This window comes from Neurospora tetrasperma (genome assembly GCF_000213175.1).
Source record: "Neurospora tetrasperma FGSC 2508 unplaced genomic scaffold NEUTE1scaffold_2, whole genome shotgun sequence".
Taxonomy (NCBI): Eukaryota; Fungi; Ascomycota; class Sordariomycetes; order Sordariales; family Sordariaceae; genus Neurospora; species Neurospora tetrasperma.
The window spans coordinates 669,101-683,884 of NW_009799100.1; the positions used below are offsets into that span (position 1 = coordinate 669,101).

At 51.4% G+C, this 14,784-nt stretch overlaps 6 protein-coding genes across 6 annotated transcripts; all 6 read left to right on the plus strand.

Moving 5' to 3' along the window:
• Positions 1-821: 821 nt before the first annotated feature.
• On the plus strand, positions 822-1,290 carry NEUTE1DRAFT_116226 (uncharacterized protein; the record flags this gene model as incomplete). Its single annotated transcript, XM_009850717.1, has 2 exons — positions 822-890; positions 989-1,290. The coding sequence occupies 2 exons, from the start codon at positions 872-874 to the stop codon at positions 1,246-1,248; spliced, it is 279 nt and encodes a 92-aa protein (XP_009849019.1).
• Positions 1,291-1,825: 535 nt separating this feature from the next.
• On the plus strand, positions 1,826-3,655 carry NEUTE1DRAFT_120669 (uncharacterized protein; the record flags this gene model as incomplete). Its single annotated transcript, XM_009850718.1, has 5 exons — positions 1,826-2,032; positions 2,096-2,283; positions 2,359-2,421; positions 2,674-3,191; positions 3,246-3,655. 5 exons carry the CDS (start codon positions 1,886-1,888, stop codon positions 3,392-3,394), a joined length of 1,065 nt encoding a protein of 354 aa, XP_009849020.1.
• Positions 3,656-5,008: 1,353 nt separating this feature from the next.
• Positions 5,009-6,636, plus strand: NEUTE1DRAFT_59387 (uncharacterized protein; the record flags this gene model as incomplete). Its single annotated transcript, XM_009850719.1, has 4 exons — positions 5,009-5,436; positions 5,512-5,622; positions 5,678-6,195; positions 6,265-6,636. The coding sequence occupies 4 exons, from the start codon at positions 5,156-5,158 to the stop codon at positions 6,411-6,413; spliced, it is 1,059 nt and encodes a 352-aa protein (XP_009849021.1).
• Positions 6,637-7,873: 1,237 nt separating this feature from the next.
• On the plus strand, positions 7,874-9,459 carry NEUTE1DRAFT_78072 (uncharacterized protein; the record flags this gene model as incomplete). The annotated part of the gene is made up of 6 exons (XM_009850720.1): positions 7,874-8,199; positions 8,261-8,371; positions 8,518-8,744; positions 8,825-8,872; positions 9,041-9,115; positions 9,215-9,459. The coding sequence occupies 6 exons, from the start codon at positions 7,874-7,876 to the stop codon at positions 9,361-9,363; spliced, it is 936 nt and encodes a 311-aa protein (XP_009849022.1).
• A 158-nt stretch (positions 9,460-9,617) lies between these two features.
• NEUTE1DRAFT_144881 (uncharacterized protein) lies at positions 9,618-10,384 on the plus strand (the record flags this gene model as incomplete). Its single annotated transcript, XM_009850721.1, has 2 exons — positions 9,618-9,773; positions 10,107-10,384. Coding segments are annotated over 2 exons (259 nt in total), but the record flags the coding sequence as incomplete, so codon positions are not given.
• A 1,102-nt stretch (positions 10,385-11,486) lies between these two features.
• Positions 11,487-13,274, plus strand: NEUTE1DRAFT_116229 (uncharacterized protein; the record flags this gene model as incomplete). The annotated part of the gene is made up of 5 exons (XM_009850722.1): positions 11,487-11,772; positions 11,843-12,027; positions 12,098-12,208; positions 12,314-12,831; positions 12,925-13,274. The coding sequence occupies 5 exons, from the start codon at positions 11,578-11,580 to the stop codon at positions 13,071-13,073; spliced, it is 1,158 nt and encodes a 385-aa protein (XP_009849024.1).
• Positions 13,275-14,784: the final 1,510 nt, after the last annotated feature.

A 14,784-nucleotide genomic window follows, 5' to 3' on the forward strand; every position in this document is an offset into this window, starting at 1 on the left:
GTTGGTGGCATAAGTTAATTGGTGGTGATCTCGGTTGGTAAGAAAGGAGGGAATGTCCTTTCAGGATGGGGGAGCAAGAGATTCGTTCTGGTGATGGCTTCAGGGCTTTCGTTGCTCGTATGGGTTTTTGTTGCGTCATAACGAAATTATACACTAAACATATAGTTGATGAAGTTGTGTAAATACGGTATTCCGGAGCTGTAAGCGTTTCGATACAAAGCGAATTCAAGATCCCACAGATAAGCCTTTTGCCTTATTATTTTTATTTTTTACACAAAACAACGAAATTCTGGCCAAAATTTGCTTGGCTTGGCTTTGCCTTCCGACTTCATTGCTTTTCTTTATCTGCATCGGTGTTTTGGTTTGTATTTGAGGCAGCTGCGGCCCACTGGGCGAAACCGGAGGGCGGGAAGACGGCGGGATGAGGGGCAGGCGCGACCGGGCCGTACCGTACCGTACCCCGCCTTCCACGCCGAAATCAACGGCCCGCGTCACGCGTGCGGAGCTCTTGCACCTTGCCACTCCGAGTCATTCAACAACCCCCCCTCAGGCCTCAGCAGGTCGTGCCTGGCGATCATCATCAACCACACAAGCTCGACTCTTGATTTTTCCTCGTTTTTACTCTTTTATTGTTCTTTTTTACTTTTTTTTCATCGGCCCGTCCCTAGCAACGACGCTGATGCGAATCATGCTTTCACCTACTCGGTCTGTCGCCCGCCCTAGGGCTGCATTAGGAAGGCGTCGTGGAGACCGTTCGCTGTCAGGAGCATAGCTAGTGCGCGGGGCATAGTCAATGGCGGGGTCATCGTTCCAAGTGCGTTCTGGTCGAAGCACCTGGTTCAAGACGCTCAGCCGGGAGACGGACAAAATCATGGCTTCATGCCTACATGGTATGTCATCTCAATAAACTCCAGATGTACAGCGTTTTCCCATCTTCAAGATGACAATTGCTGACACGACGCGACAAACGCGGAATCGCCAATCTCAGCTTTGATGCCGCGTGGCCGTCGACGCAAACACAATGTCAAGGGACTGGATGCCCACATGGCCGCACTAATTGAAGTTGACTGGCGGTATTTCGCAGGCATAAAAATATCTCCGAATATCCGAGTTGAACGGGTTTCCACTTTCCAGTTCCCAATCCCATTAGTCACTGCGGGGCAACGGCTCAACGGCTTCCCACTCCGACCGCTATATAATACCCTAAGTGTTCGCATCGTCCAATACAGGCCGCACATCCTCCACTGACGGTTACCGTTCCCGATGAACTCTCACCCTGTAAAGGCGATGGCTCCACGATTCCGACCATTGGGTATTTGTGCCCACTCTGTAAGGGGCCGCCGCCGAAGTCAACGAGCGTTCGCAGACAAGTCTCGAAGGTCTTGGTTTGGGCTAGAGTCGGGGAAAAATCGTGATCCCCCCAGCTTTCACGACACGGATGACGGAAGGGGATCAACCTGGCAAGAGGACCTAGCTACATATCAGAGATTCAAGGCTCCACAGCATGCAGACGCGATTCTTCGGACCGACATGTTGATTGGTCTAGTATGTTGACCCCTGATCATTGACAAACGCAGCTGTCGTCTGTTCCGGTGATATCGCGCGGTCGGGTGGGTATTACCAGTTGCATGGTCTTAGACCCAAAACAGGAAGGCATCCCAGAGAATCCTTGTCTCTTGCGCATCTTCCACAGTGAACTGAACACTATAACTGTATCACACCACATTGTGCGTGCCAATTGATGGCCTCTTTTGCGGTGTTAAGTACAATGCTTCCCCCGAGTCCCCTCCTTAAGTAAGTTCCACCCTGTCATGCTTCGGGCACAACGACCTTGACACAGACATCTGTCTACCTCTGATTACTTTCCCTACCCGGCGTCGCGAACATGGCGTCCAGTCCCAAAAGCCCCAAGAGCGACCAAGCGTCCAACCCACCAGCACCCGTCGCGCCTGGTCCCGGCCCAACACCGCTCACCGCCGAGGAACAAAACGCAGCTGGTCTTCTCCCAGCTTCGCATTGGGCAGCTCAACCTGTAAGTCACAGGTGTAATGCATCTTCCATGACAAGAATTAACACTCTCGTTCGTCGTTCGTAGCTCGAAGAAGAAGCTACAGTAGATGATGGTGCCTCTTCACTCGGCTCCTTCATTTCGAGCTCCGCTTCCTTAAGCTCGACCATCTTTCAGTACCGCACTATCCATGGAAGGACTTACCACGGTGATGTTGGCAATGCCGAGGCATATGAGCCCAATGACCAACGTCACGTCGAGGCCATGGAAATTTTGTAAGTGACAACTGTACTCATGGCTTCGCAGGATTGGAATTGACCATATACTGACGTGAATCATGCATCGAAAAGCCACCACGCCATGATGGTTCAGCTGGATGGACAGCTCTACCTTTCACCACTTGATAAGAAAAGGTTCATAAAGTGCTCGACGTTGGAACAGGCAGTGGCTTGTGGGCCATGTAAGTTTTCCCTCGAGTTCTGTTCATCCAATTCGAGCCGGTTGAAGCGACCATGTGATGGGTCCCTGCAACAAAGACAGCCATGCATCACGAGCTTGGCATCGACTTTGTACAGCCAAATATGAGACAACCATCACAAAAGTCATCGGTTTCGCCATTTCGATCGAATCCATATTAACTAACCGACGCTTGCGATTTGTTGTAGTGATTTTGCCGACGAATACCCCAACGCGGAAGTCATTGGCACCGACGTTTCCCCCATCCAGCCTTCCTGGGTTCCTCCCAATGTGAAGTTCGAAATCGACGACTGCAATTTAGACTGGACATATGCCGACGATAGCTTCGATTTCATCCACATGCGCATGTTGGCAGGAGTTGTTACCGATTGGGATAAGCTCTTCCGTAATGCGTTCCGGTGTTGTAAGCCGGGCGGTTATGTAGAGAGCCTTGGCAGTGGTATCCATTTCTTGAGTGATGATGGATCGGTTAAGGAAGGTACTGCTATGCATCAATGGGGCAAGGTTTTTGGAGAGGCTGGCAAAAAACTGGGAAGGCCTTTTACTGTGTATGAGGACGATTTGCAACGGAAGGGTATGGAAGCGGCCGGATTCGTTGACATTGAGTTTAAGGACATTCAATGTCCCATGGGGGTCTGGCATCCGGATAAGAAAGCGGCAGAGAGGGGGCTCTGGTATAAGATAGCAGTTGAAGAAGACCTTGAGGGTAAGTCTCGTTCGTCAAAACCAGATGTCAGATGTAAACTAACCCGTTCGGCAGGATACATAAACTACCTTCTCAATCTCGTCATGGGCTGGACTCCAGAGGAGACCAAGAGGTTTGCTGCCCACGCCAAGAAGGAGTGGAACGATCCCAAGATGCACGGCTATTTCTGGCTGCGTGTGGTGTACGGCCGCAAGCCAGAATAAAGTGGTGGAGGGGATCGGAGCACATCCCAAAAGAGTTCCCGACGACTACCATTGGGAACCGAAGACACTGGGTTTAGTCCAGGAGAAGTCAGAGCGAGCATCTTTTTCCTGTCATGTTGGATTCCGATGGTTCGATACAATACCCATCTATACTGCGATGACAACCGTAGGTCCGCACTATCAAGCTGTACGCATTTTACGAATCACATACACAAGACTCCTCATCCCACGTTCATGGTGAACCTTGTGTGGACTCTACTGTAAGTAGGGGACTTGGTGCGCATCTCATCTTGTCTATAAATCACTTTTCTTTCAGTGAGTGAAGTTAAGGGGAAATCTAGAAAGATCGGACTTCGGAAGCCGTATTGTGGGAAATGTGCAATATCTTGTTGGTACATTTTAGGAGGTACGAGTCCGGTGGTCTAGCGTGGTTGAAAAAAGTGGTGGGGGCGAGGCACGGGTCGGGAGGGTACCGGGCTGTGTTCTCGGTCCCGGTCTCGGCATGCTTGTGGCAGGAACGACTGTGCCCTGGACCCGGGCCGCGCACCCACCAGCCCTCCTCGCTCCTCCAGGAAACATCCTGGTCTGGCCAGTCTTCCTCCTCTTTCCTCCCTCTCACCCCGAGTATATTCAATCTATCGTCGACAACCTTTACAACCTTGCCCACCCCAGGCAGCTGCCAACCCCCCGCCCACTTGTTCAATAATTGAGACGCTAACCGGGCTTGTAGATGGCATCACTCCCCCGAAAAACACAGCAGCTCCTCCGACCACCGATCCTCCTCGCGACCTTCTGATCTGATTCCGAGCGCACAAGTCAATGTTGTGCTTGGCGTATCCCCACGCCATTTCGTTGCTTCGGAGTACCGGGTTGCTACCATGTTCACACTGCCAATCGTCCGCAGTCAATGCTCGCCCAACAGCGCTGCGATATCCTTCAGAGGAGTCATGACATTGGGAAGAATGCGACGTGTCCCCTCTCCCACATTTAAACCTTTGCGGTATTCCCCAGCGGGATTGCTACTGTACTGCAGCCTGCAGGGTCAAAAACCCCTTGTCACTCAGGTGATTTTTGCATCCCACGAAGGGCGGTTACCGTGCCCGGGACTGGGCGTTACAACCCCGGACGGCATGTCAAAACACTTTGTGAGTTGGAGAAGCCAGCCGCTTGCCAGACGTAATCCAGGCCATATTCAATTCAATCTTGAGCAGAACGGTTCTACATTTTCCACACCTCCACGCACGGAGTCTCCTCGTGGACCAGCCCTGAACCTCTTAAGCGATGAGGGGAAAGGTTGCAATGTTTCCAGCAGTCGATAACCGCCTGGTCACGGCAAAAGGTGAAAACGTGCATAGTCAGGAGGCGCTATTGCTACAGGATCCTGTAGCGGTGCAGAAAGCGTGCCTGGCACATGTCAATTGGTCCGGTGCCCGGTCTCTTTTTGACACCAAGAAACCAGGCGCCGGCAATGATGGCCTCTCCAAGTCCTCATAGGCCCGCGGAAGGAAGGCATCCTGTAACTTTGCGTTGCCTGTTGCATTCTTCACAGTGTATGGGACTGCACAAAGTCAGTGAACAATGTTTATCTTTGGCCGTCCCAAACTCTCCCGCCGTCGCTGTTTAAGATGTGGTCCAGTTTCCTTTTCTACTCCCGGAACCCACAACCAAACTTGAACGCTCAGCCGTCTGTCATCTTTCAGGTTTTGTTCTCAACATTCAGCTTGCCCCGCTCTCGTTGTTTCGCCCACCAGAACCACAAGCATGGCAGCCCAGACTGCACAGCAGGCGCCATTGCTCAGCAATGAGGAGCAAACCGCTGTCGGGATTCTTCCCGCCTCACATTGGCAGCAGCAGTCCACCGTAGAGGATCCCAATGATGATGCAGCTTCATCCATTGAATCATTCATGTCCAGCACCGCCTCGCTGAGCTCAACCATTTTCGAGTATCGCACTATTCACGGAAGAACATACCACGGCGAGATGGGCAATGCTGAATCCTGGGAGCCCAACGATGAGCGTCATAAGGACGCGTTGGACATTGCGTAAGTCATCACCACAACGCTCTATCGGTACACCCCTTCCTCATTGTTCAGCCAAATCTAAATCATGAAAAACAGTCATCACGCATATACGGTAGTTATGGATGGAAAGCTCTACATGGCCCCCCTCGACAAAAAGAAAGTTCAGAAGGTTGTCGATATCGGGACTGGAACGGGCTTATGGGCAATGTGAGTCTTCCAAAGCTTCGCCACAAATGCGTCGCCTAATGTTGCCTCTGTCCAGCGATTTCGCCGATGAATTTCCGAATACTGAAGTAATCGGAACCGATATTACCCCCATCCAACCCTCCTGGATTCCGGCCAATGTAAAGTTTGAACTCGACGATTGCAATAGAGAGTGGACTTGGCCCGACAATACCTTCGACTTTGTACATCTGCGTATGATGTTCGGTCTTATCGAGGACTGGGAAGCCCTATTTCGTCAAGCTTACCGTACCTGCAAGCCCGGTGGCTATACCGAAAGTTTTATCAAATGTGGTACATTTTTCAGTGACGACGGGTCGGTGAAGGATGATAGCGCTATGGCCCAGTGGCATAGAGTATGGAACGCGGCCGGAAAGAAGATGGGCAGGACGTTCGAAGTTTACGATCACGATCTTCAGCGGAAAGGCATGGAGGCGGCGGGCTTTGTGGATATTCAAGTCCAAGAGTACTACATCCCTGTTGGTGTTTGGCACCAGGACAAGAACCTGGCCGAAAAGGGCCTTTGGTGGAAGATTATGATGGAGAGTGACCTTGAAGGTACGTCTGCATCATGGCAAAGTTGAGGCAGGAGACATGCCGAGCTTATACTAATGTGTGGTTACTCAGGATACCTGAATTACCCGTTCAATGCGGTGATGGGGTGGACTCCGGCTGAGACTGCCGTCTATGCCGCTCACCTTAGGAAGGAGCTCAACAACCCCAAGATCCACGGCTACTTCAAGGCGCGTTCTGTATGGGGTCGCAAGCCAGAGTAAGAACTCTTTTGGACAGAGAGCTGGAGAAAATCACTGGACGAGTTCTCATCGGGTGGGAAAATCTTTGGATAATCAACAACCACATGGTGATATGACCTATTCTTTGGGGGTGTTCGGTTACACGACGCCGCTACACATCATGTAGACTGCTTACGCAAATGCACATCTTGCTTTTTATGCATACGTTCCGGGAGGGTTCGTTTGACATGACAGTCAATGAAATATCGAAATTTACTGGGGCTCGGAGAGTTCGGAAATCTGGAGCTATCGGGGAAAATACTCACTTCGGCCTCGCGCTATTTGATCTGCCATGACTCGGCGGGCGCATCCACGGCCAGTCAGGTTTTATTTGGCTACAGCCAAAGCATTTAAAGGCTGGCGGGACTGGCCGAAGTTGCACACATAACTGCAATCATGAATCATAATGTCTGATCTCTTATTTCTGACCCGTTTCCCGGAGATCTGGATACTACCATAGTCCGGACTTTGTGTCCCTACAAAGTACATAGACGCTAACATTGAGTACGGTGGACAACGACGTCCAAAATGATGCCACCTCCTCCAACCTGCAACCCGTCCGAACACAATCACACGACGGCAGTCGATTTTATCACCACCCAAACGGCACCTTGACAGCGGGAATGATAGCAGGTGATGAATTTATGATGCTCCCACTTGGCAGCACTCACCTGGAGAAGATAAGCGTAAAAGGCATGTAAGTATAGTGATCCACTTCAGTTCACGTCCAATGCCAAATTCTCGTGGTCGAATTGTACACCACCCTTCAAGTGGTAGGATGGCCCCGTCAACTCCGCAACTACCTACCGTATGATGCAAGGGAAATAGGTTGCCCCAGGTTGCATAAAATGAGGGCCGAGAGGCTTCGGTGCCCGTACATGTTAGGGAGCATCTTGGCGCCAAGTGCTTGGCACATCACATCACGGCAACTGAAGAGACGTTGATAGTCTCCCTGCCACGTGCCTCTGGGTCCAGCACCCTTTCTTTTCTTTCAGTTACCAAGCACACCAAAAAATGAAAGCGACCTACTCCTACTACCTAGTCTGGCCAAGTGTGCCTGCCTGCCTTGGTACCTTGGGTAAAATCCAACCCTTCAGATTCGCCGCTCTTCCTATACTACTTCCTCTTTCCTGCTTGCAAAGATTTATTGACAGTCCAGTCTCACAAGGGAATAAGTACAGGCAGCGAGTCAGCCAGTGATCCATGCCAGTCCCACAAGAAGGCATCGCGGAGCATCCGCGTGGGTCCCGCTCTTTCCCTTAGGTTGCGTTCTTCACAGTGGAGAGAACGCTAGCAACTGTACAGGACCCCTCCTGCTCTCGCTGTTCATATGTAATTGGCCTCGAACACAAAACCAAACTGCGGCCGTCCATCCTCAACATCCACCTTGCCGACACCTCGTTCCACGTATTGTTTCACTCGTCAAAACCACCAGCATCATGATGGCTCACAACACCAACTTCCCCAATGGTGGTCCCAATAATACGGCATCGTCGTCGGCAGACGGGCCCAGAAAGGTTCCCATATCCATGTTGCTCAGCAATGAGGAGCAAACCGCAATGGGTATTCTCCCTGCCTCACATTGGCAACAGCAATTCACAGACGACGAAAACGACGAAGATGTTGTCCCCAGGGCCAGGACCGCATCGCTCACCGAGTCCATCTTTCAGTATCGCCATATCCATGGAAGAACCTACCACAGCGATCTCGGCAATGCAGAATCGTGGGAACCCAATGATGAGCGTCATATTGATGCAATGGAGATTGCGTAGATACCTGCCCATTCAAGTACCGACAGGTTTGGTTGTATATGCTGACCATGGTAACAGCCACCACGCTTATATGGTCACCATGGGCCACAGGTTGTATTGCGCTCCACTCGACAAGAACAAGGTGCGAAAGGTGTTGGACATTGGCACAGGAAGTGGTCTGTGGGCAATGTAAGTCTTACTCCACACATCTTGCGCACTCGTCAGGTCTCGAAGCGCTTTGTGATGTTGCGCCCGAGGGCAGACATGCGATTCGAGCCCTGGCAGCTATAACCTGCCCCCATCGCCCTTCTAACAGTATGTCTGGTGCGGTCTAGTGACTTTGCCGACGAATTCCCCGAAGCCGACGTCGTCGGTACCGATGTCACCCCTATTCAACCTTCCTGGGTGCCCGCCAACGTCAGGTTTGAGCTTGATGATTGCAATCAAGAATGGACCTGGCCACCCAACACCTTTGACTTTATCCATGCGCGCATGCTAGTTGGCGTTATCGATGACTGGTATTTGTTCCATCGCCAGGCCTTCCGGACTTGTAAACCGGGTGGTACGTACCCCCCCCCCCCCCCCTGACGTCTTCCATCCACCAATTGTCCATTGACAATCACTCACACAAGTCCCATGCAGGCTACGTCGAAACGTTGGTCGCCTGCACCACTTTTCAATGCGACGACGGTACGTTAAAAGAGGACAGCGCCATGTCACAATGGCACAAGGTTTTTAATGAGGGTGGAAGAAGGTTCGGCCGAACGTTCGAGGTTTACGAGAACGATCTTCAGCGCAAGGCTATGGCAGCTGCTGGCTTTGTGGACATTGAGTATAGAGACTACTGTTTGCCCATAGGTGTCTGGCATCCTGAGAAGGAAGCAGCGGAAATCGGTCTATGGTGGAAGTTAGCTATCGAGGCGGACCTTGAAGGTAAGCTTGCATGTGCAGCCAGCACTCGGTTTTGCAGCGAGCACCCCACCGTTCCACGACCAGCGACCTGAGTGGGTCAATGCTAACGTCTCTCGACAGGATACCTCAATTACATCTTCAATATCGTGGTGGGGTGGACTCCGGAGGAGACCAAGTCGTATGCCGACCGAGTCAAGAAAGAGTGGAATAATCCTAATATTCACGGTTATGTTATGGCACGCAGTGCATGGGGACGGAAGCCAGAGTAGGTCCCAGAGAACACTCAGAAGGCTAGATGATTTTGGACTGTCCTGTGGCTTAGGCCCGTACGGCTCTTGGAATCAAACTTGAACGACATTGATGCCCCCCCTTGTCAACACCCTGCCGGGCCCTCCAGCCGACTGCATACTACCTTGCCCAGCCTTGTGCCCCCGTGCCAGCAACCTCGAGAATCTTTCATCAAGACCACCTGCCTTCTCCTTCTTTTCCCAAATAACAACTTTGCACCATTCAAACTTATGCACTCAAGCCGGTTGCATCACCAATACAACCTGAATCAATCACACCGGTCAAACAACATCAAGACTACTCCTACTGATCGCAATGGATTTTGCTACCAAAGAAATCATTGTCGAGTTCAGCGACGCTCTTTTCACTGCCATCGAGATTCCCATCTGGGGTTTGTAATACCGACCGACGTCAAAAGTGAGCCTCAGTTCAGATCTCAACTCACCAATCATCTCACCACTCAAGCAAACCAACCATGGCATCACGTCGTGTCGTACAGCATCACTCCCAAGCCCTTCAAATTCAGAGTTTCAAATTTGGCAGCGATCCGACAACCGAACAGGTATCCTAACGGTCGATACCAACGGGTATGACAGTTATAAGCTTCTGTAGCCGTCCGTGAGGCTGATCCATCCCTCCCAACCCTGCAAGGAAAGTGTTTCAAGTGTTTTGCACTTACCAACTCATCCATTTGTCTGACTATCAACTAACTCCCACTCCTTAGCCCAGGTGCTCAAGAATTTCATCATCAGCTTCGACAAGATTTCCATCCACTTTCAGCTTGTGGACGGCACCACCGAGAATATCAGAGGCAACGACACGATTAACGACAAGATTGACTGAAGAGGATGGAGTGGGCGACAGGCCACCCCGATCCTGTATGGTTTACCAATCAGATGCGATGGTTGAAATCGAAGCTTATTTCATGGCCATCTCTTGATATCAGCAAACGACCCATATCCCAACGAGATGTAAGACTAAGTCATTTTTCACATGTTGCTTATTCTTTCCTTTCACACAACTCATTCGCATCAACGTGAAAGAAACAGCAAGAAGAGTATGGTCCCCATGTTCATCTTGTCGTTTTCCCCTTCGCACCCCTTTCTTCATTTAGAATTCTATCATTGTATATTTGCATTATAGATGACACTTCGACACAAGAGAAAGCTCTTCTCCAGCCTAGCCCAACCGCCACCGCTTCATGCTCGTCGTTAGTTCCACTTCAATACGAAAATCGATTAGTCTTCCTCGCTTCGATCGTTTGAACAACTTCATGCTCGAATGGAACCGACGCCCGCCATTCATTCAACATGATCCATCACATTTTGATGTGCCCAACTGTCTCCGGATCAAGTTGCCGGGCGGGGTGAACCCTGTCAACTTTATCAAATCACAAACTTCTCTACCACATGCTGAACACTGCCAGTCCATCGATGGAGACAACATGTGCCTTTTTGAAGCCCGTCACTACGCCGCATGATCAGATTGAGACGCAACTGCAGCCCCTACTCTCTACTAGTGCAGGCCGCTGCAGGGAAACAGGGCCGCTCCAAGTTGATGTAGAAACCGTGCCGGTCAAAGAACTGCGGATTCCAATTCGGCGGACGGTTTATCCCCGGCTTGGCGGCTACTGTGCCCGTCTTGGCTTGCACAGTCGAATGGGGTGAGCATCCTGACGGCCACTGAAGAATGTAACGCTCTTTGGTGGATTCAACTGTTGATCCGGCGACCGACCTTGAGACATTACAACGTTCGGTGGCAGGGGACTGCAGGATACCACAGCCATGGCATAGCAAACACAAGCTATTTGGATCCCGCAGCTTGCAGAAGCGATGTTTGGCACCTGTCGATTGGTCGGATATACACCCCTGGAAATCCAGAACCCAGTCTTCCACGACAGTCTCACCAATTGCATTGCCCTTGGACCGCATCAGGAAGGAACTTTAGCGATTTGTGGTCTCTCGTGCGCGCTTCACAGTAACGCGACCATGAAAGGGACTGTACGCTCTTGCCTTTGCCGTACGATACTCCTCTCCACCAAAATGGTACAAAGACCTGCCCATGGAACGACTCTCTCCCAAGTCCCAAGTCCTCAACTTACGACGCCACACATTTTTTCCCCAGTGCTTCTGGTATCTTTACTCTCGCTCCCCCGACACCGAACCGACTCGGCTGTCCTTGCCGCCGTCACAACCATGAGTTCCAGCGCGCAAAGCCCCCGAAGCCCCAAGAGTCCAAAAAGCCCCACGGGCAAAGCGACCTCGCCGGCACCCGCAACTTCCCCGGCCCCTGCAACTTCCCCGGCACCCGCAGCTGCCCCGGCCCCGCTCAGCGCCGAGGCGCAAAACGCAGCTGGCATTCTTCCTGCAACCCACTGGACAGAGCAACCGGTAACTACCTCGAGCGTTCCTAGTCACAAAGTTGGCTTGCACTTGCTGATAAGTCCACCCATGTTTGCAGCTTCCCGAAGAGGATGTCAACGATGGGGCATCTAGCCTCGGCTCATTTAATTCCACCACAGCTTCCATAAGCTCGAGCATTTTTCACTACCGCGAAGTTCACGGGAGAACATATCACGCTGAAATGGGCAGGGCCGAGGCATGGCAGCCCAATGACCAACGCCACCTTGATGCGATGGAGCTCGTGTAAGTTTCTGCACAATTCTCTGGCAACGCATCCCTACCTTCTCGGATCAACAACTAACAGCCGGAGAAGGCATCACGCCGTTATGGTCACACTGGGAGGGAAGTTATTTTCGTCGCCTCTCGAACCAAAGAAGGTTCAGAAGGTACTGGATGTTGCGACGGGTGCTGGCCTGTGGGCCATGTAGGTTTTGTCCTCAACGTCATCTTCTAAATCCTGATCGACTCAGGTGCCTGTTAGACGACTTACTTGGCCGCACATGGATGGCTAACTCAATTGCATATTTAGCGACTTTGCCGACGAGTTTCCCAATGCTGAAGTTATAGGAACTGATGTCTCTCCTATCCAGCCTTCTTGGGTACCCCCGAACGTTAAGTTTGAGCTAGAGGATTGCAACCAAGAATGGACCTGGCCCGAAAATACATTCGACTTCGTTAACCTTCGTCTACTTGTAGGTATTGTTGACGATTGGTATGCCCTCTTCAGGAACGCCTATCGAGTCGCTAAGCCTGGAAGCTATGTGGAAAGTTATGATACAGGATGTCATATGCTGTCTGACGACGGGACAGTAAAGGAAGGTAGTGCTCTTGAGCAATGGGGCAAGGTCTTTCGCGAAGGTGGCAAAAAGCTTGGAAGAACGTTTACAATATACGAAGAAGATCTCCAGCGGAAAGGAATGGAGGCAGCTGGGTTTGTTGATATTGAGTTCAAGGATATCAAACTCCCGTATGGCGGATGGCACTCTGATAAGGAACTCGCGGAAATTGGTGTTTGGTGGAAGATGGCCATTGAGGCGGATCTTGAAGGTAAGCTCGCTCGTCAAGAACACCGTTGCAACTCTTTCACCTCCCGCTTCCTGAATGCGACTTCATCCAGTCAATTCTGATAATACGCTCTAGGTTACGTCAACTACATCTGGAACAACGTCCTTGGTTGGACACCGGATGAAGCGAAAGCCTTTACCCGTCACGTGAGAAGGGACATGAATAATCCCAACATCCACGGGTATATCATGGCACGTGTTGCATGGGGTCGCAAGCCGGAATAGGCATCTCAATGGTGGGAACAGTTGGTGGAGCCACATTGACCGGTAGGACGGATAGCTTTTGAGCTTTGAGGGGATGAGGTCGGCGAGATCCGTTGCAGTTTGGAGTACATATGAATGCCGCTTTATATCTGGGCAATGACGAGACACACGAATTTTATTTCCTATCAGTATTTCAGGTTTCCTTAATGCGTCCCCAATCCTCGTCTCGCATCGGTCGCTACTTCTGGTGTCCCGTCCGCGAACTGTCCTCTGACACGCACGCTCACAACTATCAAAGCTAACAAGACCCGGATCTTGTTAGCAACCCTCTCGGGCTTTTCCATGTTGTCTGTCCGAAGTCAAATACACGGATCCATGTTACCTGGCCAGGCTAATAATACTCAACACACAGCTTTGATTGCGGCACTTGCCCAACCGACTTCGGGGTCCTTACATCCCGCTTCGGCCCGGGTACTTTCCGCACTACATCAAGATGAAACAGGCCAACACAGGCATCTTATAGTTGCTTCCAGGCGATCTTGAACATCTTGAACACAACACACAGGATCATATGGGACTTCAACGGATAACGGCTGAACTTCTGGTTATTGGATGTCAGGTGTGTTTTCCACTAAGAGAAGGGAAGTCCCAGGAGTCCCAGGGCTCTCGGACGACATCATCAGCCCATTATTCTGATCTTCCCCGAACACCCACTTCCCCCCGACACTAGCATGCTATTATGCCCCTGCTATGACTATCTCCAACAAAAGCACTATGTTGTGGTTTGGCATCTGCTCGGAGATGCCAGGTTTGTGTTTGTTCCGCAAACAGAAGACGGACATCCAAGGTTCGGTATATACGGTATCATGGCATCCACCAACACCACTCTCATTAATGCTCAACCAACACCAAACTCCTCTTTACCTCGTCCTCTACGGCAAGCATCAACAGCCACAGCCATGGACCGACCTTTTCTCCATCCTGCTTCCCAGCAATCTTATCATCCACCCATCCTCTTGTCCCTCCCCTCGGCAGCAACGAAACCACCACCACCAACAAGCGCACCATCTCCCGCAGCCCAAACACTCCCGGCAGGGCCGGTCCCTACGCCAATACCACCATCACCCAATATCCCAGTCCTCTAGAAAGAGAACGGCAACCCCCTTCTCCCACTCCTCCAACTCGACCATCTATCTCCCGCTAAATTGCTAAAGTTTGACTTCCACCGCTCCATCTATGGCCCGCGCGGCGCGCGCTGCGCAACGTTTCACCGAACCCCTCGCCGCCAGCGCCAGCCATCCCTAGAGGTATATTATGCACACTCGTATAGAGCTTTCACCTTTGCCTCTGCTGCCGACGGTGATCGAAAGTGTAGGGTAGTCACAGATGGATGGATGGATGAATGGATGGATGGATGGGTTGAAGGCGACCAACCTTTCACCGCCACCCTTACCTTTACCCTCCAAGAAGAAGAATCCCTAACCTCGCAAGAACCTAAAAGAAGAATCCTGACCTCCCATTTCCTCGAATTCCTCTGTTTTCCGTTCTCTTCCCGTGGGGTCCTCCCTGTCTCAGTCAGCATCGAAGGCGGCATATGTACCAGCCCGCGCGCGGGAAGACCTCACTTCCTATGGCAATTGCATACAAGAGTGGCCCAACACGATAGTGGTGCCGTGGAGACGGTAGGTACGTGGTTGATGACGAGATGGAGATGGGGATGGGGGAAAAGAGG